General features: G+C 46.5%; 1 protein-coding gene across 7 annotated transcripts in view; it reads left to right on the top strand.

Annotated features, from left to right (window-relative positions):
* Positions 1 to 25,813, top strand: part of tox2 (TOX high mobility group box family member 2) — a 274,812-nt gene that overhangs the window by 134,239 nt on the left and 114,760 nt on the right. For 6 of the 7 annotated variants that reach the window (XM_070896489.1, XM_070896483.1, XM_070896486.1 and 3 more), the window contains exon 2: positions 20,174 to 20,239. The exons of the other annotated variant lie outside the window; for it this stretch is intronic. In XM_070896489.1, coding sequence (XP_070752590.1) covers positions 20,174 to 20,239 — 66 coding nt within the window. The remainder of the gene's footprint in view (positions 1 to 20,173; positions 20,240 to 25,813) is intronic. 7 annotated transcript variants of the gene reach the window in all.

The following is a 25,813-nucleotide window of genomic DNA, read 5'->3' as shown; positions in this document are numbered from 1 at the left end:
AAAAGAGTGACAGTGAAAACAAACTGGCAGGGAGGATCCCGGAGGAGGAATCCCTGTATTAATGAGAAGAGTGTGTTTCTGAACGAACACGGTTCTGCAGATATTGCATTGCACAATATCACACGGCAAACTCTATTGTCAGGAGCATGAACACACATTGTACCCTGCAGTTACTTAGCTAAACAAAGCTATTTCATTGTAGGTTGCAGCTACTCCTGCCGCAGCCTCCATGGGATATTGTAATATTCCTGCCTGCAAACAGCTCTGGAATTGGGGTGGAATTTCCGGAGGATTTGCGGCAGAGACACGAGTAATCGGGCGTAAAGCAAATACTCCAGGTAAAAGATCGGGGAAACTTGGGCGTGTGTGTTACGCAGGTAATTACGCCAAGCCCGAATGTCCTTGCTCCTTAACACCCACCAGTCGATTCCCGCCCCCGAACACTCCTGGGCTCATTATAATGGCTCCGCCCCCAGGCTAATGAGCCGTCCACGCAAATTTCCTCTAAAGGGTGCAAAACTAGCCCAGAATTTTAGTTGGAAACAAAGTTACCATTATTTTCTGTTCCTATCCATGTATTTTTTATGGCATCAGTCTGAGTTACAATAAAACTGGAAAAGCTTCAGCGATTGTATGTTCTTAAACACACTGTGCCTAATGTGCATGAATAATGGCTTGAAACTTTCATTGTCATACTTATAGAAGGAATATATGGTGTCGGTTCGGCAATTTCCCAGTGTTTACACTGGTTTTTACATTCCGCTCTGTGTTACTGAGAGTGGTAGAAAATATGGGTGTAACTAGACCTTGGCCCAGAAATCCTGCTTGGCTGCTTCCCGCGGGCGATCGGGTCAAAAAGTTTTAAAAAATGGGCACTTACCTGTTCCTGCTGCACCCAAGCTAGTTCCCGGTCCTGAGGCCTCCCCTGACTGCGCTTCGCAGCGCGTGCACGTCAGGACATGCGCAGGACTGGAGCTGCAGTCACATGGCTCTGGGCAGCCAATCGGGTAAAGTATGTTCTCATTCATAATAATGGCAACTCTGTAAGTTGGAGAACCCATTATTATGAAGGAGATTCTTGTATTCTATAGGACCACTGGGCTGTAGGGGGGTAGCTGAAATAATTATCGTTCCAATGAAACAGGCACCAGCAAATAAAAACACAGCCCTTGTTCAGGCCTCACCTCCTATTGGTAGTTAACTGTCTCGGCTCACACATGTCGAATGGTCACTTAGACAAGACACTGGAAGGTCGCTTCAGGCTGTGAAACTGCACCCCAACAACTACATCCATTCCGCAGAGGGAGGGAGGAAATGAAAAGCAGCAATCATTTCTTCCTAAGTATGGCACCTCTTTCATAACTAAAGAGAAATTAATTATCACTTTTCTTGGGGAAAGTCAGACTTACCCATTTTTTAAATGAAAATGTTTCACAATATTTACTGGAACAAAGCTGTGTTTTACCAGTTGCTAAAGCTCCTGATTCCTCGGTGTTTAGGATATTTTTACAACAGAGTTTTGCTGCAGTCAATTACCACATAGTAATTCACACCATATGTTGTGCGAACAATTTTATTTGAAAAATTATAATTTAAATGTGTGAAAATTACTCTTTCAACCATTTACACTGTCATCATAAGCTTAATCACAGAATAGAAATGTGAATCAGAAACAGTTGCAGAGCCAAGTCGGGCCTAAGAACATATATATAAACCTGTAGGCTCTCCTGCAATCAATATCTTGCTTCAGAAACTCTATTATATTTTATAAACAGGGCTCAATTAGCACTTTCAGTATGAGTTTTGCTATAAAACAATGACTGCACTAGAAAAGTAATTGATTGACTGCGAGGAGCTTTGGGCCAACACGACCCACCTCACATTAACATATAATAAATACAAAGTCTGTTATTCTCCTGCAACATTCAGCAAGGTGATAGTTGGGAGCAGAGTGAGTCACAAGGTACTGGGATTCCAGGAAGGTGCTTTCACTTGATTCATTAAATATCCTGCAGTAAATATCCATTTTGTTCTTCCAAACTTGGGTTGTGTCTGGAGTGAATATTTTGAGCTGTGTATCACTCGGGCAAAGTCCAGGTCTGTCACTGGTGGTGGGACCAAACGGAGGAGATGAACTGAGGGTATCGTACAAGAAATGTATCACAACATATCAAAGTGTATTAGTGTGACTGATTTTTCCAATATATGTCAACATTTGGTTAAATGACCGTGTGGTGAAGGTGCTCCCACAGTGCTGTTCGGGAGGGGGTTCCAGGATTGTGACCCAGTGACGATGAAGGAATGACCGATGTACTTGGAGGTGCTGGTGTTCCCCATGCATCTTCTGCCCTTGTTCCTTTGAGGTGGTGGAGATCGCAGGTTTGGGTGGTGCTGCCCAAAAAGCTTAACTACTCTGTGGGACAGCTCTCCCAACATTGACATGTGCTTGAAAGCAAATGAAATACCTATAACCAAATACATTTCCATTGTATTTTGCCGTTTTTAACCAGTAGAATTTGTGACAGCAGGTATGAGAAACATTGATGTTGTGAGGCACAGATATACTTACTTAGTTCAGTATATAAGTTTATTTTCCACACATAGTTTGAGGTTTTGTAACTCTTTGTTAGGAGGGGGCGCAGGAAGGTTTGTGGTCAATCTCAACTGTTTTTTCCAGATACACACAGCACTACAAAATATGAAAGGTTCTCTCTCATTCATATTGGTTTCCTCGCCTGAATCTAGGTAATATAGTCCTCAGTGAGAGAGAGAGATCTTTTCATTTTTATTTTGTTTGCCCTCCAGTTTTTTTCCTCTGCTGAAGGTGACGGCTCAGGCTAGGACGCAGTTACCATTCGGCCCATCGAGCCTGTGCCGGCTCTGTGAAAGAGCGATTCAATCAGATCCCTGCTCTTTCCTCATGGAACTGCCAAATGTTTCTTTTCAAGTTCCACAATAGTCCAAGGAGCCATTCTCTGGGCATTAACTTAGACAGAGTCATTGAGGGAGCTGCTGAGTACGATTTTAACATAATATTGAGGTGTGGTTGGAGAAATTGGACCACTTTTATTTAACTGATAGAACTGACATTGTTCAAGAATTGCAGAAGGGGGAAAGCGAGACGCAACCGGCTCCCGGGGAATTCGTTGGACCAGGCTGTTCTTCAGAAAAGGCTAACTCGCAAAACTTCTCTTTAGCAATTACGTGCTGAAGTGTGATTGAGTCACAGTGCAACCAGACCTTCATCAGCCTCTGAGAGAACCAGCTTTACATAAGAACATAAGAAATTATTTAATATAGGTTCCAGAAGAGCCTCTCTTTCAAATGACGGAGAAACAGCAGCCACTTTGTCCCACCCAGTGCCCACCTGCCAATGCCACCGTTCCACCCAGGTGTGCAGCAAACCAGCACATTGCCTGAAGCTTCATAGAGTCTCCACAGCTGGTGAGGCCTTCCAACCGACACCCTGTGAGGGGCAAGGTGTGACACTGTTCATTTTGAGTTCAAAGATTGACGTAACACAGTGACTTTCTCTCTGTTTGGATCATAACCAATGTCTGATTGAGACTTTGTTCAGTGTGCAGTATCTCAGCGTCCACACAGCCATCTATCGGACAGTGAGGACAGTCCTCTGGTGTTAAGTCGATGATGACAGTGTAAACGGTTGAAAGATTTTGCAATCTGACCCATTCTCTTTAGCTAAGTGCTACTTTATAGCAGACAAGAAAGTAGGAATGTGTGAATGTTGTTTGTCACCCTTTGTGTTGACAATACCTTTCAATGGCAGTGATATCACGCCCCTTTAGGGACCGCTCTCCCCAGGCCTGGCGGTTTACAACACATGGGTCAGTTTTGTCTTCACTGGTAATCTCCTGGAACGGATGGTCCTGCCTTTATAGGCCCATATGAATTTAATTCCGTGGAAATAAATGAAGGCAGAAATCTTCCCCATAGCAGCATGCCACAATTCAGCAGGAAATATACAGCCACAATTCACAGAACTTCTGCAACTCGCACTGGCTTGTTCCTGTTGCTAGCTCGCTCGCCTCTACGCCAGAAAGCTGTGGGTTCAAGCCTCACTTCAGGAGTGCAGCACACAATCCTTTCGATAAGATGTCAACCTGCGGCCACAGCTGTGGTAGTGGTGTAAGATGTCAGTGATCCCTGGGAACCCGAGTCGAGCAGGGAGGCCCCGAGGTCCCCTGGAAAACATTCCTCCATCAACCGACAGCATAGCAGGCAGGTTAATCCTTTCATTGCTGGTCATGGGATCTTGCTGTGTGCAAAATTGCCACCATGATTGCCTCCAAACAACAGACAAAATACGTGACACACTTTGAAACGTTTTCTGGAGACGTGACAAAGCTCAGCTTTTTTTCTCATTACTATAAAGCCATATTAGACAGCTCTGGACTGCGACCTGATTTATAGAACAAATCGGAGTCTGCATTTGAGTGACAGGAAATCACTTCCCAAAGATGCATTTTCCCCCAGACATATACAGGAAATGTCCAATAAAGCCGCTGGTTCCTGCGGACTTGGGCAGGAGAATTGCCAAGAAATGTTACAACAATAACATTTTAATAACTTTTAGATGAAAAAAACAATGCAGAGATACATTGACATAAGTAATGTACATTTCTAACTAATGGCTCCTCACAGGCTTCAAAAAGATGATAGCGAAATAGTAAAAGTTCAGGAGGTTCACTGCAACAAGGAGTTTTAATACCAGGATACACACGGGATACATTGGGAGTTTAGGAGTAAGTGGAGAAGTCAGGCAGAATATCAGAGTCAGGTGACAGAGCTTGCAGGGAGGGACTAATGGTGAGAAGCTTTTTCACCGTGTCCAGGACAGTAAAACCAGAGACACAGCCTGCGCTTGGAGAGGGAGGGGTAAATCCTAAACAAATCTGCAGAAACATTATTTCAGTGAGTGAGTGGTCAATCTATGGAACTGACTCCCTCGGGAGATGGCGGAAGCAGTTAATATCGATTCATTCAAATGCAAATAAGATCGATTTCATTCAGAAAATAACATTTTGGGACACAGTATCTGAGCAATGAGTGAGGTGAGTGTAGCGACCTCAGGGGGAACAGGGGACTGTAGACCCGTGGTTCCCAAAACTGTCCCACACTGGGAGTTTTCCTCACCTCGTGTCTGGGTCTGTTGTACACTCATTGATAGGGATTGATCGCTGTGATTGGTCAACACTCCATTATCATCATTGCATCGTGTGACTCCAGGGATAGTAGAAGGGGAACTAGATGGACCTTGGTTTTTTATCGTCTAACGATTCCTTGGCTCCGATGTTTCTATGAGGTTTGAAATCTGTCAGAAAGACAGAATTAATGAACCAAATGGACCTTCTTTGGTGCTAAAAATTCTAGGGGCCGAAATTGCCTCCCTCTAAGCGGTGGTAATGGAGCAGGTAGGCTTTACCCCTTGGGTCCCGGGCCATTGGTAGCCCAGTGGGCCGAACTAAACCCCACGCAGAACTCGCAGTGACCCCTTTAACTGAAGGGAAGGAGGTTGTGAAGGGCAGCGTGGCGACCATCATGCTGCAGGGGCATTTCGCCCCCAGCACCACCCCACCGGAAAGGCACAACAAAGATCGGCGCAATCTGTGCTCCATGGGCTAGGGCGGAGAAAAAACGACAAGATCGGGAAGTGGGCTTGCTTTTGGTCGGGGGGCAGCTTTGGCCCCTAATCTCCGTGTGTTGTTGTTGAGGTCCTGGGCTTTACCTAACGCTGGGAGTTCCCGCAGTGAGCATAGGTCTACGTGTGCTCTAATACAGTGCTAGTGAGCACAGTGCACCCAGTACTGTGTATTCATCAGCAGCAGGTGAATGTAAAGCAACACCGATTGTAATTTGAGATTGAGATGCCCAAGTTTCACTCCATTAACTTTAGAATCATAGGAGGCGATTTTAACCTGACTCGCTCAGCAGAAACCAGGCGGGTGGGCAGTTACAATCCCCCTGGCTCTTTACCTGTCCGAAAACCGCTGTCATCGCAACATCTGCAATTTTAATTTGTAAGGGGCACGGGAGCATTGACTGTGGTCGTCACATCACAAGTGAGTCCATCAACCTCATAAACAGGTTTGTGATCACTCCATAGTGGCTGTAGAAAGACTGACCAAATCATCATAGGCAGTCCCTCGGAATCGAGGAAGACTTGCTTCCACTCTAAAAATGAGTTCTCAGGTGGCTGAACAGTCCAATACGGGAATTACAGTCTCTGTCACAGGTGGGACAGACAGTGGTTGAGGGAAGGGAGGGTGGGGAGTCTGGTTTGCCGCACGTTCCTTCCGCTGCCTGCGCTTGATTTCTGCACGCTCTCGGCGATGAGACTCGAGGTGCTCAGCGCCCTCCCAGATGCTCTTCCTCCACTTAGGGCGGTCTTTGCCCAGCACCTCTCAGGTGTCAGTGGGGATGTTACATTTTATCAAGGAGGCTTTGAGGGTGTACTTGAAACGTTTCCTCTGCCCACCTGGGGCTCGTTTGCCGTGTAGGAGTTCCGAGTCGAGCACTGGCTTTGGGAGTCTCGTGTCAGGCATGTGGACAATGTGGCCCACCCAACGGAGCTGGTCGAGTGTGGTCAGTGCTTCGATGCTGGGGATGTTGGCCTGATCGAGGACACTGATGTGTCTATCCTCCCAGGCGATTTGCAGGATCTTGCGGAGACCTCGTTGATGGTACAGGTGCAGCGTCCAGAATCCGCAGTTCCAGAATCCGGCATCTGGACCGATCGGTGGCAGGGTCGTCCAGAATCCGTAAAATGTTCCGGAATCTGGACCGGACGACCCTGCTGATCTCGGGGGCCCACTGCTGCCCAACCTCGGGCTTCCTTGCAGCCTGCTCGACGCAAACACCTCCTCCATGGGACCCCCGACGCAAACACCTCCTCGATGGGACCCCCGACGCAAACACCTCCTCGATGGGACCCCCGACGCAAACACCTCCTCGATGGGACCCTCGACGCAAACACCTCCTCGATGGGACCCTCGACGCAAACACCTCCTCGATGGGACCCCCGACGCAAACACCTCCTCGATGGGACCCCGACGCAAACACCTCCTCGATGGGACCCCGGCCGGCCGGCCTGAGGACCTCCTCAGCAGGGCCAGACGGCCCGATCAGCTCCTCGGCAGGTACCCCCCCCCCCCCCCTCCCAGAACCTGGGCTTTGGTGTTTCCGAATTCTTGACGTCAGAAAGACATTCCAAAGTCCGGAAAAACGCAGAATCCATAACGGCCTCGGTCCCGAGGGTTCCGGATTCGGGATGCTGCACCTGTATTTCTCCAGTGTTTGAGGTGTCTGCTGTATATGGTCCACATCTCTGAGCCATACAGGAGGGTGGTAACCAGCATTAGTCCAGACTTGGCGTTTACCTCCATTCCTAATCATAATGAAGCTGATTTCCATAGCATAACTGACCTCTATCCCACCGTGACTCTAAATTCAAGATATTAAAGGCTCTCACTTTTTGTAAATCACGTATACAGTGAGGATTGATTTTTAACCCTTAAGTACCATGTTCTTCATTGTCTTTAACACAGGGACGCACACAATGTCCTACCTCATCAAACCACAGCTCTCATTTCACAAAATATTTACAACACAGAAACAGGCCATTGGGCCCCCCGCTCCGTGCCGGGGTTTATGCTCCACACCAGTCCCCTCCCACCCCTCTCCATCTCACCCCATCACCATATCCCTCTATTCCTTTCTCGCTCATGTGTTTATCCAGCTTCCCCTTAAATGCATCGATACTATTTGCCTCAACCCCTCCCTGTGGGAGCGAGTTCCACATTCTCACCCCGCTCTGGGTAAAGAGGTTTCTCCTGAATTCCCGATCAGATTTATTAGTGACTGTCTGATATTGATGGCCCCTAGCTCTGGTCTTGCGCTGGTGATTATGGATGTTCACTCCTGATGTGACCTTTATGACCTCTTCCCTCCAGCCAAAAACTCTTCATGTGTGCTTTATCTGCCGAATACTAAAATAATACCACCGCAGGTCGGGAGTATAAAGAGCTGGAGCACCGGGCCCTGCAACATCATGGACCACCCCAACCTACGAGAGGACACCGCCGCAGGTCGGGATTATAAAGAGCTGGTGCGCGGCCACTACAGCTTCCAGCACGCGTCGTCCCAAGTGTGCGACGACTTTGAGCTGGGCGACTGGGTGACGTCATCAAGGCCCAGGTCGCCGGTTAGAGCGGGGGCTGGAAAATCGGCGGGGCCCAGGCACAGCGGGGGAGCGGGAATGTCGTAGCGGAGGAGCGGCGAATGAGGGTACGGGGCCCAGGAGAGGCGAGGACCCAGGGGCAGCACGGCCCAGCCCACACTGCGATATGTGTGCGCACTAGGTCCGTGCAGCAGAGCAGGTCTCCAGTCGTCCTGGTTAACCCTTGCCACTGGATATGGCCTAGCTCTGTCGAGCCCGTGTGGTGGCTGATGTGCAACGGCCACCACACGTTAAAAAAATCCACGCACAGGTATCTTCCACCCCTGGAGTTCAGGACTGGAATATCGGGTCCTTCATTAAAACATCTATGAACTCATCCCTTTTGGTGTGGAAGCAAGTCATCCTCGTTCGAGGGACCGCCTATGATGACTAAAGTAACACAAGTTCCAGCAAAAAGCTTGGGTCAGAACAAGCCTACACTGTGTTTCTAAACCAAAATTATTTGGCAGTAATTTGTCTAATTTTATCCTATCAGCACTTTGCTTTTGTACGCAAGGACTCACCATTTTATTGAGCACAACTCCAATTTACCTACCCAGAAAACAATAGATTAAGGAATTTAAGATCCAAAATAAGTAGCTTTGGGGGCAATTGGCAAACAAAATACTGAAATAATTGAGAGCAATTGCACAGAGAGTCCATGATATTAAAGAGACCCGGGAATTTGCTCAACGGGTTACACTGCTGTTACACTGATGAGCTGAAGAGGAAGCTCCGTTTGGCTTCCCCGGGTCTCTTGGTAGAGGGGTCTACTACGAGGGGGCATAGTTTTAAGGTGGTTGGTGGGAGGTTTAGAGGGGATTTGAGGGGGGGCTTCTTTACGCAGAGGGTTGTGGGGATCTGGAACTCGCTGCCTGGAAGAGTGCTGGATGCAGAAACCCTCACTACTTTTAAGAGATGGTTGGATGGGCACTTAAAGTGCAGTAACCTGCAGGGTTACAGACCTAGAGCTGGTAATTGGGATTAGACTGGATGACCTTTTGTTGGATGGCGCAGATATAATGGTAAGTACTGCAGGGAATAGAATACGGCCAGGGTGATCTCCTGGACTAGTGTCGATCGCCTGGATGGGTCGCGGAGGTCCCAGATTTTCCCAGATTTTTTCTCCCTAAATTGGCCTGGGTTTTTATCTGGTTTTTGCCTCTCCCAGGAGATCACATGGCTTCGGTTGGGGTGGAGTGTAGAATGTTTTAGTATAAAGGGTGTCGCAGTTGTGGTGAAGCGGATTGGTTGGGCTGGGTGCTCTTTGCCTTTCCGTCATTGTTCATAGGTTTATATGTAACCGTTATGGCTGCTGACCAAGGACCGTGTGGCTCTTTGTTGGCCGGCGTAGACACGATGGGTTGGAATGGCCTCCTTCTGCGCTGTAAATTTCTATGTTTCTATGTTTCTATGTTTCATTGACAACCCCATTGGAGTCATCATTGCTGTAAAACGGGCAAAATGTGTGGGTAGCTGGACTCTCAGGTGTGGCCTTACAACGACCTGCAAACTGGGGGTGGGTGGGTAACCAGAAAAACACACAACAGTGCTTGGCTCTCTCACTTCACGCTGACATAACTTTGCTGCAAGTCTTCTGTAAATTCTCACCATACTTTGCAACAAGTATGACAGCATCAACACCAAGAAGGCAGCTGAGCACGGAGAAGAAGTCCACAGAACAACACTCATTCAGACCTCTAGGTCCTCACAGAAGGGACTGAGGACAAGAGGAATAACTCCTGGGTGTTGGTGCCTGCACTCCAGCCAGAGATACAGCTCATGCCGCCTGGAGGGGAATGACATTGGCACTGAGCTTAATGAAGCAAGATGCTGAATCAGTTGGGTGGAGATAAGAATAATAAGGGGGAAAAGTCACTGGTGGACATAGTCTATAGGTCCCCTAACAGTAGCTACACTGTTGGATGGAGTATAAATCAAGAAATAATGGAGGCTTGTAAAAAAGGAATGGCAATAATCATGGGCGATTTTAACCGTTATATTGATTGGACAAAGCATGTTGGTCAGGGCAGCCTTGAGGAAGAGTTCATAGAGTTGTATCCGGGATAGTTTCCTTGAACAGTACGTTGTGGAATCAACAAGGGAGCAGGCTATCTTAGATCTGGTCCTGTGTAATGAGACAGGATTAATAAACAATCTCGTAGTAAAGGATCCTCCAGGAATGAGTGGCCATAACATGGTTGAATTTCAAATTCACTTGGAGGATGAGAAAGTTGGATCTCAAATCAGTGTCTTAAGCTTAAATAAAAGAGACTACAAAGGTATGAGGGCAGAGTTGGCTAAAGTGGTTGGGAAAATAGATTAAAGAATGGGACGGTTGATGAGCAGTGGCAGATATTTAAGGAGATATTTCATAACTTGCAACAAAAATATATCCCAATGAGAAGGAAAGACTGTAAGAGAAGGGATAACCATCCGTGGCTAACTAAGGAAATAAGGGAGGGTATCAAATTGAAAACAAGGGCATACAATGTGGCCAAGACCAGTGGGAGGCCAGAGGATTGGGAAACTTGTAAAAGCCAGCAAAGAACAACTAAAAAGATGATAGAGAGGGAAGATAGATTATGAAAGTAAACTAGCACGAAATATAAAAACACACAGTAAGAGTTTCTACAGGAAAAGAGTGGCTAAAGTAAATGTTGGTCCTCTGGAAGATGAGACTGGGGAATTAATAATAGAGAACAGGGAAATGGCAGAGACGTTGAACAAATATTTTATATCAGTCTTCATGGCAGAAGACACTAAAAACATCCCAATAGTGGATAATCAAGGGACTATAAGGAGGGAGGAACTTAATACAATCACTATCACTGATGAAGTAGTACTCGGTAAAATAATGGGACTAAAGGTGGACAAGTCCCCTGGGCCTGATGGCTTACATTCTAGGGTCTTAAAAGAAGTGGCTGCAGAGATAGTCAATGCATTGGTTGTAATCTACCAAAATTCCCTGGATTCTGGGACGGTCCCAGCGGATTGGAAAACCGCAAATGTAATGCCCCTATTTAAAACGAAGGCAGACAAAAAGCAGGAAACTATAGACCAGTTAGCCTAACATCTGTGGTTGGGAAAATGCTGGAGTCCATTATTAAGGAAGCAGTAGCGGGACATTTGTAAAAGCATAATTCAATCAGACTGATTCCCGGGATGACTGGTCTGACATATGAGGAGAGACTGGATCGACTGGGCCTGTATTCACTGGAGTTTAGAAAGATGAGAGGGGATCTCATAGAAACATATAAAATTCTGACGGGACTGACGGGGTTAGATGCAGGAAGAATGTTCCCGATGTTGGAGAAGTCCAGAACCAGGGGACACAGTCTAAGGATAAGGGGTAAGCCATTTAGGACTGAGATGAGAAACTTCTTCACTCAGAGAGTTGTTAACCTGTGGAATTCCCTACTGCAGAGAGTTGTTGATGCCAGTTCATTGGATATATTCAAGAGGGAGTTAGATATGGTCCTTACGGCTCAAGGGATCAAGGGGTATGGAGAGAAAGCAGGAAAGGGGTACTGAGGGAATGATCAGCCATGATCTTATTGAATGGTGGTGCAGGCTCGAAGGGCCGAATGGCCTACTCCTGCACCTGTTTTCTATGTTTCTATGTTTCTATCGAGCAGAGCCAGCATGGTTTTATGAAAGTGAAAGTTTGACAAATTTGCTGGAGTTCTTTGAGGATGTAATCAGCAGGGTGGATAAGGGGAAACCAGTGGATGTGGTTTGGATTTCCAGAAGGCATTTGATAAGGTGCCACGTAAAAGGTTATGGCACAAGATAAAAGTTCACGGGGTTGGGGGTAATATATTAGCATGAATAGAGGATTGGCTAACTAACAGAAAACAGAGAGTCGTGATAAATGGGTCATTTTCCGGTGGGCAACCAATAACTAGTGGGGTGCTGCAGGGATCGGTGCTGGGGCCTCAACTATTTACAATCTATATTAATGACTTGGATGAAGGGACCGAGTATAAAGTTTGCTGATGATACAAAGATGGGTGGGAAAGCAAATTGTGAGGAGGACACAAAAAATTTGCAAAGGGATATATACAGGTTTAGTGAGTGGGCAAAAATTTGGCAGATGGAATATAATGTGGGAAAATGTGAGGTTATCCACTTTGGCAGAAAAAATGGAAAAACAAATTATAATTTAAATGGAGAAAAATTGCAAAGTGCTGCAGTACAGAGGGACCAGGGGGTCCTTGTGCATGAAACACAAAAAGTTAGTATGTAGGTATAGCAAGTAATCAGGAAGGCAAATGGAATGTTGGCCTTTATTGTAAGAGGGATAGAGTATAAAAGCAGGGAAGTCTTGCTACAGTTATACAGGGTATTGGTGAGGCCACACCTGGAGTACTGCGTACAGTTTTAGTTTCCATATTTACGAAAGGATATACTTGCTTTGGAGGCAGTTCAGAGAAGGTTCACTAGGTTGATTCCAGAGATGAGGGGGTTGACTTATGAGGAAAGGTTGAGTAGGTTGGGCCAATACTCATTTGAGTTCAGAAGAATGAGAGGTGATCTTATCGAATCATATAAGATAATGCGAGAGCTCGACAAGGTGGATGCAGAGAGAATATTTCCACTCATAGGGGAACTAGAACTAGGGGACATAGTCTTAGAATAAGGGGCTTCCCATTTAAAACTGAGATGAGGAGGAATTTCTTCTCTCAGAGGGTTGTAAATCTGTGGAATTCCCTGACCCCAAGAGCTGTGGAGGCTGGATCATTGAATATATTTAAGGCGGAGATAGACAGATTTTTGAGTAATAAAGGAGTCAAGGGTTATGGGGAGTGGGCAGGGAAGTGGAGCTGAGTCCATGATCAGATCAGCCATGATCTTATTGAATGGCGGAGCAGGCTCGAGGGGCCGAATGGCCGACTCCTGCTCCTATTTCTTATGTTCTTATGTTCGCTCACCCTGTGGGACGCCCATCAGCTGTAGAAATTGGTGTTCACACTCAGCAGACTCTTCAAACTCATAAACTCCTCACTTTCACCTGAACCCGCTGATCCTGGCAGCTGCTGCACCTTGAGAAGAACATAAGAACATAAGAACAAAAGAATTAGGAACAGGAGTAGGCCATCTAGCCCCTCGAGCCTGCTCCGCCATTCAACAAGATCATGGCTGATCTGGCCGTGGACTCAGCTCCACTTACCCGCCCGCTCCCCGTAACCCTTAATTCCCTGATTGGTTAAAAATCTATCTATCTGTGACTTGAATACATTCAATGAGCTAGCCTCAACTGCTTCCTTGGGCAGAGAATTCCACAGATTCACAACCCTCTGGGAGAAGAAATGCCTTCTCAACTCGGTTTTAAATTGGCTCCCCCGTATTTTGAGGCTGTGCCCCCTAGTTCTAGTCTCCCCGACCAGTGGAAACAACCTCTCTGCCTCTATCTTGTCTATCCCTTTCATTATTTTAAATGTTTCTATAAGATCACCCCTCATCCTTCTGAACTCCAATGAGTAAAGACCCAGTCTACTCAATCTATCATCATAAGGTAACCCCCTCATCTCTGGAATCAGCCTAGTGAATCGTCTCTGTATCCCCTCCAAAGCTAGTATATCCTTCCTTAAGTAAGGTGATCAAAACTGCACGCAGTACTCCAGGTGCGGCCTCACCAATACCCTGTACAGTTGCAGCAGGACCTCCCTGCTTTTGTACTCCATCCCTCTTGAGAACCTCAGCCTAACTTCCCCCGAGTGCAATAACAGTGCAAAGCCAGGAAACTCACAGCTGCAGTGTTACTGGCTCTCATTCTGACACATCTTTATCATAGGCGGTCCCTCGAAGCGAGAATGACCCACTTCCACAACAAACAGGGATGAGTTCACAGGTGTTTCAATGAAGGATCTAATATTTCGGATCCCGAACTACATCCTGAAGGGTGGAAGATGCCTGTGCGTGGATTTTTTTAACGTGTGGTGGCCGTTGCACACCACACGGGCTTGACAGAGCTAGGTCTTGGTCCAGTGGCAAAGATTAACCAAGGCGACCGGAGACCTACTCTGCTGCATGGACCTAGTGTGCACACATATCGCAGTCTGCCCCTAAGCCCTCGCCTCTCCTGGGCCCTGATCATGTTGCTCCACAACCACTCGCCACTCCTGCTCCCTGACCTCGCCGCTCCTGCTGTACCTGCCCACGCTCCAATCAGCAACCTGGGTTACAGTGACGTCCAATCCAGTCTCCCTCCTCCAAGACGTCGCTCTCCTGCACCAGCTCGCTCTGCTCCCTGAGGTGGTATACCGCCACGCTGGTTCCAAGTCCTGCTGCTGGTGTTCTCACGCAGCTTGGGGCCATAACAAATGCAGTTGCAAATTGACATGCATGGAGGCAGGTGACAGGCCGATCGCGGGAAGGCTCCAAAGGCAGGAGAGAACTTGGGCGAAACCTGTACAAAAGGGACGGTCTGCACTTGGGCAGGACTGGAACTGATGTCCTGGGGGTAACATTTGCTAATGCAGTTCGGGAGTGTTTAAACTAATATGGCAGGGGGATGGGAACCTATGCAGCGAGACAGGGCGAAGTAATATGGAGTCAGATTCAGATGGTAGAAAGGTAAAAAGCAATAGTGGAAGGCCAAGTAAACAAAGGCAAGAAACAAAAAGGGCCACACTACATCATAATTCTCAAAGGACAAAGGGCGTTAAAAAAACAAGCCTGAAGGCTTTGTGTCTTAATGCAAGGAGTATCCGCAATAAGCTGGATGAATTAACTGTGCAAATAGATGTTAACAGATATGATGTGATTGGGATTACGGAGACGTGGCTCCAGGATGATCAGGGCTGGGAACTCAACTTCCATGGGTATTCAACATTCAGGAAGGATAGAATAAAAGGAAAAGGAGGTGGGGTAGCATTGCTGGTTAAAGAGGAGATTAATGCAATAGTTAGGAAGGACATTAGCTTGGATGATGTGGAATCTATATGGGTAGAGCTTCAGAACACCAAAGGGCAAAAAACGTTAGTGGGAGTTGTGTACAGACCTCCAAACATGTTGGGGAGGGCATCAAACAGGAAATTAGGGGTGCATGCAATAAAGGTGCAGCAGTTATCATGGATGACTTTAATATGCATATAGATTGGACTAACCAAATTGGAAGCAATACGGTGGAGGAGGATTTCCTGGAGTGCATAAGAGATGGTTTTCTAGACCAATATGTCGAGGAACCAACTAAGGGGGAGGCCATCTTAGACTGGGTGTTGTGTAATGGGAGAGGATTAATTAGCAATCTCGTTGTGCGAGGCCCCTTGGGGAAGAGTGAACATAATATGGTGGAATTCTCCATTAGGATGGAGAATGAAACAGTTAATTCAGAGACCATGGTCCAGAACTTAAAGAAGGGTAACTTTGAAGGTATGAGGTGTGATAGATTGGCGAATGATACTTAAGGAGTTGACAGTGGATGGGCAATGGCAGACATTTAGAGACCGCATGGATGAATTACAACAATTGTACATCCCTGTCTGGCATAAAAATAAAAAAGGGAAGGTGGCTCAACCGTGGCTATCAAGGGAAATCAGGGATAGCATTAAAGCCAAGGAAGTGGCATACAAATTGGCCAGAAATAGCAGCGAACCCGGGGACTGGGAGAAATTTAGAACTCAGCAGAGGAGGACAAAGGGTTTGATTAGGGCAGGGAACATAGAGTACGAGAGGAAGCTTGCAGGGTACATTAAGACGTACTGCAAAAGTTTCTATAGATATGTAAAGAGAAAAAGGTTAGTAAAGACAAACGTAGGTCCCCTGCAGTCAGAATCAGGGGAAGTCATAACGGGGAACAAAGATATGGCAGACCAAGTACAAGAGTGATTCACTAAGGAAGACACGAACAACATTCCGGATATAAAAGGGGTCAGACGGTCTAGTAAGAAGGAGGAACTGAGGGAAATCCTTATTAGTCGGGAAATTGTGTTGGGGAAATTGATGGGATTGAAGGCCAATAAATCCCCAGGGCCTGATGGACTGCATCCCAGAGTACTTAAGGAGGTGGCCTTGGAAATAGCGGATGCATTGACAGTCATTTTCCAACATTCCATAGATTCTGGATCAGTTCCTATGGAGTGGAGGGTAGCCAATGTAACCCCACTTTTTAAAAAAGGAGGGAGAGAGAAAACAGGGAATTATAGACCGGTCAGCCTGACATCGGTAGTGGGTAAAATGATGGAATCAATTATTAAGGATGTCATAGCAGTGCATTTGGAAAGAGGTGACATGATAGGTCCAAGTCAGCATGGATTTGTGAAAGGGAAATCATGCTTGACAAATCTTCTGGAATTTTTTGAGGATGTTTCCAGTAGAGTGGACAAGGGAGAACCAGTTGATGTGGTATATTTGGACTTTCAGAAGGCTTTCGACAAGGTCCCACACAAGAGATTAATGTGCAACGTTAAAGCACATGGGATTGGGGGTAGTGTGCTGACATGGATTGAGAACTGGTTGTCAGACAGGAAGCAAAGAGTAGGAGTTAATGGGTACTTTTCAGAATGGCAGGCAGTGACTAGTGGGGTACCGCAATGTTCTGTGCTGGGGCCCAGCTGTTTACATTGTACATTAATGATTTAGACGAGGGGATTAAATGTAGTATCTCCAAATTTGCGGATGACTCTAAATTGGGTGGCAGTGTGAGCTGCGAGGAGGATGCTATGAGGCTGCAGAGTGATTTGGATAGGTTAGGTGAGTGGGCAAATGCATGGCAGATGAAGTATAATGTGGATAAATGTGAGGTTATCCACTTTGGTGGTAAAAACAGAGAGACAGACTATTATCTGAATGGTGACAGATTAGGAAAAGGGGAGGTGCAATGAGACCTGGGTGTCATGGTACATCAGTCATTGAAGGTTGGCATGCAGGTACAGCAGGCGGTTAAGAAAGCAAATGGCATGTTGGCCTTCATAGCGAGGGGATTTGAGTACAGGGGCAGCGAGGTGTTACTACAGTTGTACAGGGCTTTGGTGAGGCCACACCTGGAGTATTGTATACAGTTTTGGTCTCCTAACTTGAGGAAGGACATTCTTGCTATTGAGGGAGTGCAGCGAAGGTTCACCAGACTGATTCCCGGGATGGCGGGACTGACATATCAAGAAAGACTGGATCAGCTGGGCTTGTATTCACTGGAGTTCAGAAGAATGAGAGGGGACCTCATAGAAACATTTAAAATTCTGATGGGTTTAGACAGGTTAGATGCAGGAAGAATGTTCCCAATGTTAGGGAAGTCCAGAACCAGGGGTCACAATCTAAGGATAAGGGGTAAGCCATTTAGGACCGAGATGAGGAGAAACTTCTTCACCCAGAGAGTGGTGAACCTGTGGAATTCTCTACCACAGAAAGTTGTTGAGGCCAATTCACTAAATATATTCAAAAAGGAGTTAGATGTAGTCCTTACTACTCGGGGGATCAAGGGGTATGGCGAGAAAGCAGGAATGGGGTACTGAAGTTGCATGTTCAGCCATGAACTCATTGAATGGCGGTGCAGGCTAGAAGGGCCGAATGGCCTACTCCTGCACCTATTTTCTATGTTTCTGTGAAACATTTTACTTCCACCCGATCTTCCTGCTGACAAAACTTTCCTGTGCCATTTAATACGCCACGACTGTAGTGAGGAAACTCACTGCCCCTGTCTTTATACGGGTATGGTATAAGGGGAAATTGAAACTAAGTCTGTCACAGCATTTTTACAGCCAATGAAGTACTTTGGAAGTGTCGTCACTGTTGCAATGTGGGAAACGCGGCAGGCAATTTGCGCACAGCAAGCTCTCACAAACAGCAATGTGATAATGACCAGACAATCTGTTTTAGTGATGTTGGTTGAGGGATAAATATTGGCCCCAGGACACCGGGGAGAACTTCCCCTGCTCTTCTTCCAATAGTGCCCTGGGATCTTTCACCTCCCTCTGAAAGACGGCACCTCAGTACTAGACTGGAGTGGGACTTGAACCCACGACTTTCTGACTCCGCAGTGACAGTGCTGCCCCCTGAGGCACGGGTAATATGTAGGAAAAGACTAATCCTGGCAATTCCCTCGGGAATTCTGCCCTGCTGACATAACCTCGGCGGGAACTTTGTTTAAACGCCGCAGTCTTGGTGGGGAGCAGGTGATTCCCGGTACAGTTAGAGGAAATGGCTCTGATATAGAACAAACACTAACACAGACATGATGGGCCGAATGGCCTCCTCCTGGTTGAAGTTTCCCCTTTTGTTTGTGTTTGAATGTGGGAGTAGGCTGGGGGAGATGTGCTGGGATTGTCGGTAATGGATTACATGGTGATTCACTTCAGCACAACTCATTATTTGCACCACTCGATGTTTCATGGAATTCCTGACAGAGCACGGGGTGAAGTGTGTGAATTTCTGGGCTTAAGTTGAAATTTCTGCGTGATATCAGAAATATTGAAGAATAAAAACCCTTCGACCAAAGTCAGTCACCTAGAGCTCTTCGTAATGAAACGATTTGTGCCTCGTTGCTGTTAGATATTTGTTCCGTTTTATGTCTGTGTGATCTGAGTGGGATCGCCCAAACGTTAGACCACATTCTCCCTCTCAATGGCATTTGTGGTCTGTCTCTCTGACTTGTGTGTTTTAATTACTATAAGCATATGTTCATTCACCTGTCGTGATTAATGTAAGAAACGTGCGCAGGAATCCTTGCGACTTGTGACTCAAAGCGGCCATCTCCCTGTCGACACGTGGTTAGAGAGAAGCTGTTCCTCTCACACTGCAGATTAGTAATTACACTGCTCTTTAATGAACTTAGATTATTGATTCCCAGTCACTTAAGGTCATGTAATCTTGGCTAAGTGTTTCTTTTAGGGGAATCAAGGGGTATGGTGAGAAAGCAGGAATGGGGTACTGAAGTTGCATGTTCAGCCATGAACTTATTGAATGGCGGTGCAGGCTAGAAGGGCCGAATGGCCTACTCCTGCACCTATTTTCTATGTTTCTATGTTTCTATAAATATGTAACAGAGAAACCAAGGAATCAGCTCCCACACTGGTTCAGTTGGTAAGTGCACTGCCATTTATAAGAACATAAGAACTAGGAGCAGGAGTAGGCCATTCGGCCCCTCGAGCCTGCTCCGCCATTCAATAAGACCAATTCTTCAACCTCAACTCCACTTTCCCGCCCGATCCCCATATCCCTCAGATTCCCCCAAAATCTATCGGTCTCAGCTTTGAATATACTCAACGACTGAGCCTCCACAGCCCTCTGGAGTAGAGAATGCCAAAGATTCACTACCCTCTGAGCGAAAAAGATGTCTCCTCAACTCAGTCTTAAAAAGCCACCCCATTATCCTGAGACTGTGAGCCCTGGTTCTAGACTCTCCAGCCCGGGGAAACAATCTCGCAGCATCTACCCTGTCAATCCCCCTCACAATCTTATATGTTTCAGTGAGATCACCCCTCAATCTTCCAAACTCCAGCAAATATTGGCCCAATCTACACAGTCTCCCCTCATAGGTAAAGCCTCTCATCCCAGGAATCAGTCTGGTGAACCTGGTCCTGAGCCACACATAGAGTGGGGATGGCTTAGTGTTGATTCTCGGTCTGTGCTGGGTTGGCAAATGCCAGTCAGGGTAGCAGCACTTGTATAGTGTTGGTCTCAGCCCTCTGAGCAAGGACTGGAGCTCAGGACTCCCGCTCTGGGTCACACTGACGGGAAAGTGCACACACGAATCCACATCAAGAGGGAGGATTGAGATTAGCAGTGAGCTCCCAAGCTTGGAGAATGTGTGACTCTCAGTGTCACATCTCACACACAAAGAATGGTTACTGGAATGAGGCACGGAGGATTACAGGGGCATGTAGAACCGCATGACAGGAGAGAAAGGCAGCCAACCGGGAATTTTCAAATGAATGACACCTTGTGGGTTTGGAGTTCCTCAAATGCTGATTTGCTTTTCTCTCTTCCATTTTGCAGTTTGATGCAGACAATATGTACATGAGTCTGACTGATGCCAACCAGGACTTCCTGCCTGCCAATCAGGTAAGTGGGCAGAAGCTTACAATTCCCATCTATTTGGATTCCCTCGATAACAAGCTCATTTTTTTATCTGTAAAAAAACCAAAGGGTAGAAATCAGGATGCGTTGTGCCCACTTTTTCAGGTGTAAAATGGGTGTAAAGCAGACGAATTTAGCAGTGGGACGATCTGTGCCCAATCTAAACAGGCATTGGTCCAACGGCTAAATTCGTGGGGCCTATTTTTAGGCGTAAAACAGATGCTAGGCCCTTTAAAGATTAAATTAGGAGCCTCAGACCCACTAAAGGACCCCGCTTCCGGATTGGTCGGTGATGAGCGAGGCAGGCGATGGGTCTGCTGGACTCAGGATCATTCAGTGGCCACGTGGCTGTCAACAACAGATAAATATAAAACAGCCCTTCCTGTGGAGCCAGGAGGAACAGGAGTCGACATCGCCCTCCCCTGAGCCCCCCCCCACCCGTACATAGCCCGCTCCAATCCCCTCCTCCCAGGATTCACCTGAGGGTCAGGTGGGCAGGCGGCCTGCCATCGATGTCTTTGCTTGTTCGAGACGCTTGAGAACCAATGTCCATCGATCCTCGACCCTGTCCTTCCAGGCGCCCACTGGCCCAGACTGATCTCTAGGCCTAGGAATCGCATTGCCTTCCACTCTTGATAGGGTCGCCAACATTCCAGGATTGGCCTGGAGTCTCCAGGAATTGAAGAGGTTGGACAAGTTGAGTGACCAATGGCAGGAACGCGGGGGCGGGCAATTGGAGGTCACGTAACGACACCTCCAGGGAAACGCCAAGCCAGAGTTGGCAACACTCCCCTTCGGTTTTATTCAATATTTCTCTGGACATTTGGCTCACTGTTTGAAGGATGTCCTCGGGAGGCTGTTTACAGTCCACTGCATTTCAGGAGGTATATTCGGAATATTTTGCATTAAGAACTTTACTCGAAATGCAGGTTTTGTGGGGTTGGGTTGGGGTAAGAAATGATGGTGCTGCATTACAGAGTTGACAGTGTGGGATTGAACCCCTTACTCACAGTGCAGGGAACTCCTAGTCTTACTAATTTTGTCTCACATTGAGGAAAGGACAAGGGTTCCACAAGAAATGAAATAAATACTGATAACTAGCACATCTGTAAAGGTACATGTCACCCCAACTTAGCAACCCACTTCAGGAGCCAGCTACTTGTCCCCCAAGGGAGCAGGATAATGGACACTGCTTTGAGTTTGTTCACTGTGATAATGTTTCAGGTAAAAGTTGCATGATGCTGTATTAGAAACATAGAAACATAGAAATTTACAGCACAGGAGGAGGCCATTTCGGCCCATCGTGTCCACGCCGGCCGACAAAGAGCCACACGGCCCTCGGTCAGCAGCCCTGAAGGTTACATATAAACCTATGAACAATGACGGAAAGGCAAAGAGCACCAAGCCCAACCAGTCCGCCTCACACAACTGCGACACCCCTTATACTGAAACATTCTACACTCCACCCCGACCAGAGCCATGTGATCTCCTGGGAGAGGCAAAAAACAGATTAAAAACCCAGGCCAATTTAGGGAGAAAAAATCTGGGAAAATTCCTCTCCGACTCATCCAGGCGATCGACACTAGTCCAGCAGAGCACCCTGGGCGTATTCTATTCCCTACAGTACTTACCATTATATCTGCACCGTCCAACAAAAGGTCATCCAGTCTAATCCCAATTACCAGCTCTAGGTCCGTAACCCTGCAGGTTACTGCACTTTAAGTGCCCATCCAACCATCTCTTAAAAGTGGTGAGGGTTTCTGCATCCACCACTCTTCCAGGCAGCGAGTTCCAGATCCCCACAAGCCTCTGCGTAAAGAAGCCCCCCTCAAATCCCCTCTAAACCTTCCACCAACCACCTTAAAACTATGTCCCCTCATATTGACATCACATTTCCAAGCAACTGGTGTTGCTATGCGACTGTGATTGGCAAATGTACAAACTGCCTTTTTATAGCGCCTTTAACGTAATGAAGGCAGTGGAATAATAATGTCCCCCAAAAGAACATCAAATAGGACAACACAGAATAAAGTACATGAAAGCAGCCTAATTGGAGGGGACCGCCCCAGCAGGGGAGGGGGTGGGGAAGTGGAGCTGAGTCCATGATCTGATCAGCCATGATCTTATTGAATGGCGGAGCAGGCTCGAGGCCGACTCCTGCTCCTAATTCTTATATTCTAATGTTCAACACCTGTCAGTCAGTGAGGGGAATGTGTGGAGTTTGTGGTAAACCAGAGGCTTCCAATAGAAATCACTGACCTGCCACAGTTAAGGTTACAGTGACCCATTTTAGCCACTGTAATGTATTTGCTTCATGGGTTCTATGCTTAAGAATTCCTAACCACACATTGCTATTAAGAATTAGTCGGTTTATTAACAAAGGTTGAATAATCACACTATACATTATCAGTTCATCCACCAAGCTCACAACCACCTGCCTCATCGTGGATGACCAAGACCCAATTGGCTGGGGTTTTATTGAGGCGTGAATATCACATGACTGGCTAAGCCACTCACAACGCAACAGCTCTACAACTCTTTTCATTTGCAACAGCTCGACAAACCTGTGCATACATTACAGCCACATGCACTAACTTTAGTAGAAAATGCCTTACATACCCTCACACAATACAGGTAGAAGTCCTTCATATGTAGCACTCTTACCTCTGAATCAAAATGTCGTGGGTTCAAGTCCCACTCCAGAGACTGAAGCCCAACTAAACTATTCTCGACTGACACCCCAGTGCAGTACTGAGGGAGCACCGTACTGTCGGAGGGGCAGTACTGAGGGAGTGCCGCACTGTCGGAGGGGCAGTACTGAGGGAGTGCCGCACTGTCGGAGGGGCAGTACTGAGGGAGCGCCGTACTGTCGGAGGGGCAGTACTGAGGGAGTGCCGCACTGTCGGAGGGACAGTACTGAGGGAGTGCTGCACTGTCGGAGGGGCAGTACTGAGGGAGCGCCGCACTGTCGGAGGGGCAGTACTGAGGGAGCGTCGCACTGTCGGAGGGGCAGTACTGAGGGAGTGCCGCACTGTCGGAGGGGCAGTACTGAGGGAGTGCTGCACTGTCAGAGGGGCAGTACTGAGGGAGCGTCGCACTGTGGGAGGAGTAGTACTGAGGGAGCGCTGCACTGTCGGAGGGGCTGTATTTCGGATGAGACGTTAAACTGAGGCACCAGTTGCCCTTTCAGGTGGACATAAAAGAGCAGAGGGGGTTCACCGCAGTGTCCTGGGGCAATATTTATCCCTCAGCCAACATCACTAAAGCAGATGATCTGGTTGTTTATTTAACCGCTGTGTGTGGGAGCTTGCTGTGCACAAATTAGCCGCTGCATTTCCTACATTACAACAGTGACCAAGGAAATGTATTTCATTGGCTGTAAAGTGCTTTGGGATGTCCTGATGCGCAGTATGTTCACTGAAGAACTATCTCCCACCATTCAATGACCAAGGAAATAAAACAACCACAAAAAGCACGCTCACACAATCTACTTTTTATCTTACGTGCACAAAAAGGTTAAAGTTCACAAGCATTCGCCATGTGAATATGAGTATTGAGACCACATGACCAGTGTCAGTTGCCCAATCTTTTATTTACCAATCAGAAATGCAATTTTCCACATCTGGATTCCCAAATATCCACATGTGGCTAGTGTCTTACACATTGGACAACATTGAGTTGGAACAGGTGACAGCAAGCTTGGTGCATCAGTGTCTGTTTCTACAACCCCTGTAAACAGAGCATTGAGTGACTGAGTCGAGATGTGACGCCAGTACAGGGCGAGCAGCAGACACACAGTGTTCGGCAGCCTCTCCAACGTGAGACACTCTATTCGTCTGTCTACACCATGAATTTCATTTAATTTTGTGTTTCCCCAATTGATTTAAAGCCTGGTTAGGGTTTTTGTAATACTTCATTCTTCATTTCTGATCTGAGCAATTCTCACCCTGCCACGCACTGTGCTCGATTATTGAGACTGATGTCCTGCTGTCCATGTGGCCCATTTCCCAATGATCACAAAGAGAGTTGGGATAAGGAAGGTATTCGGACAATTCGAGACCGTCTATCCAGGAAACGTCAACAATCCCACCTCGCAACATTCACCTCACTAACCTGGCAGAATCTTCCTCCAAGAGTTGCTTATCCTTTGACTAAGAAAATAACTCTTGCCTTTTGCCAGTTTAATCTTTGTGATAGCTTCACAGAGCACCGCACACACAGCTCCTAACATGGCAGGCAGCTCTGTTGGAAACCTCCAGAATCTGCCTGGTTCTGTTTATTATTAACCCTGTACTTGCAGTACACAATATGTCCATATCCACAGTGTGGAGCTACAAACATTACAAACTTACAGACATTACACTTCTCCCTCCTTAATGAAGAAGTTATTATAACAAACATCATACATAACTTTCATGTTTATACATAACACAGGATATAAACTTTTTTTTTCCATATATACAAATTTAACTTTACCACTTGTTTTCTGTTTCGAAGAGGATACCTTCACTCTCGAACAGAACCTTCCAAACCTGGTGTCGATTTCACACTCATTCGAGGCTCATCCTGAGGAACGTTTTCCTCCATGGAATTTCCTTGATTTTCATTTGAATTCACTCTAACTTCAGGCTCTTTGTTTTCCTGACTCAGACTCAGACTTTCATTCTGATTCTCTCCTGGATTTGTTTCCAGTACATTGGATTTAGGATTTGCTACTGGTGTATCAAAACTATCTGATGAGTCAGAAATAATTGAATCATTCCCACCTTCAACACCCTTCCATGTCTGTAGGTAAAATATGATCAATATGAACAAACCTAACCTGTCCATTATCAAACATCTTTACCAAATATGTGCGACGACCACATATCTTCACCACTCTTCCTGGTAACCACTTTAACTATTTATGGTGATGGTTCTTCACTCTCACCTTCTGGTTTAATTTCACACTTCTCTCTTTTATTCTACCTCTATCATGATTCTCTTTCTGTCTTAATTGTGTCTCTTCTACGGACTGTGCCAAATTTGGTTTTAACAACGAGAATCTGGTTTGTGGCTGTCGTTTGAGAAACAACTCTGCTGGTGTTCTACCAGGCGTTGTATGAGGCGTATTTCGATATGTAATCAAAAAATTAGCCAATTTGTGATCCAATGACAACTGGCATTTCCTTGGATTTGGATCTAATATTTGTTTGATGAGGGCACGTTTTACAATTTGTACAGTGCGCTCTGCTGCACCATTCGAAGCAGGATGGTATGGTGGAACCTTGGTATGTTTCACACCATTTTTGCTCGTGAATTGTGCAAATTCTTCTGAACAAAAATGTGGTCCATTATCCGAAACAATTTCTTCAGGGAGGCCAAATGAAGAAAATAGTTTTCGTAAAATGTCCAATGTTTTACTTGTTGTTATTTTCCACATTGGAAACACCTCAACCCACTTCGAATGGCTATCAATCACAATGAACAATTGTTGTCCTTCTAACTCAGCAAAATCAATATGTAGCCTTTGCCACACCCTGGGAGGCCATTTCCATGGCTGTAATGGTACTGGTGGTG

This window comes from Pristiophorus japonicus, chromosome 12 (assembly GCF_044704955.1).
Source record: "Pristiophorus japonicus isolate sPriJap1 chromosome 12, sPriJap1.hap1, whole genome shotgun sequence".
Lineage (NCBI taxonomy): Eukaryota > Metazoa > Chordata > Chondrichthyes > Pristiophoridae > Pristiophorus > Pristiophorus japonicus.
The sequence above is the reverse complement of the archived record's forward strand: the minus strand, read 5'-3'. Positions and strand labels throughout refer to the sequence as shown.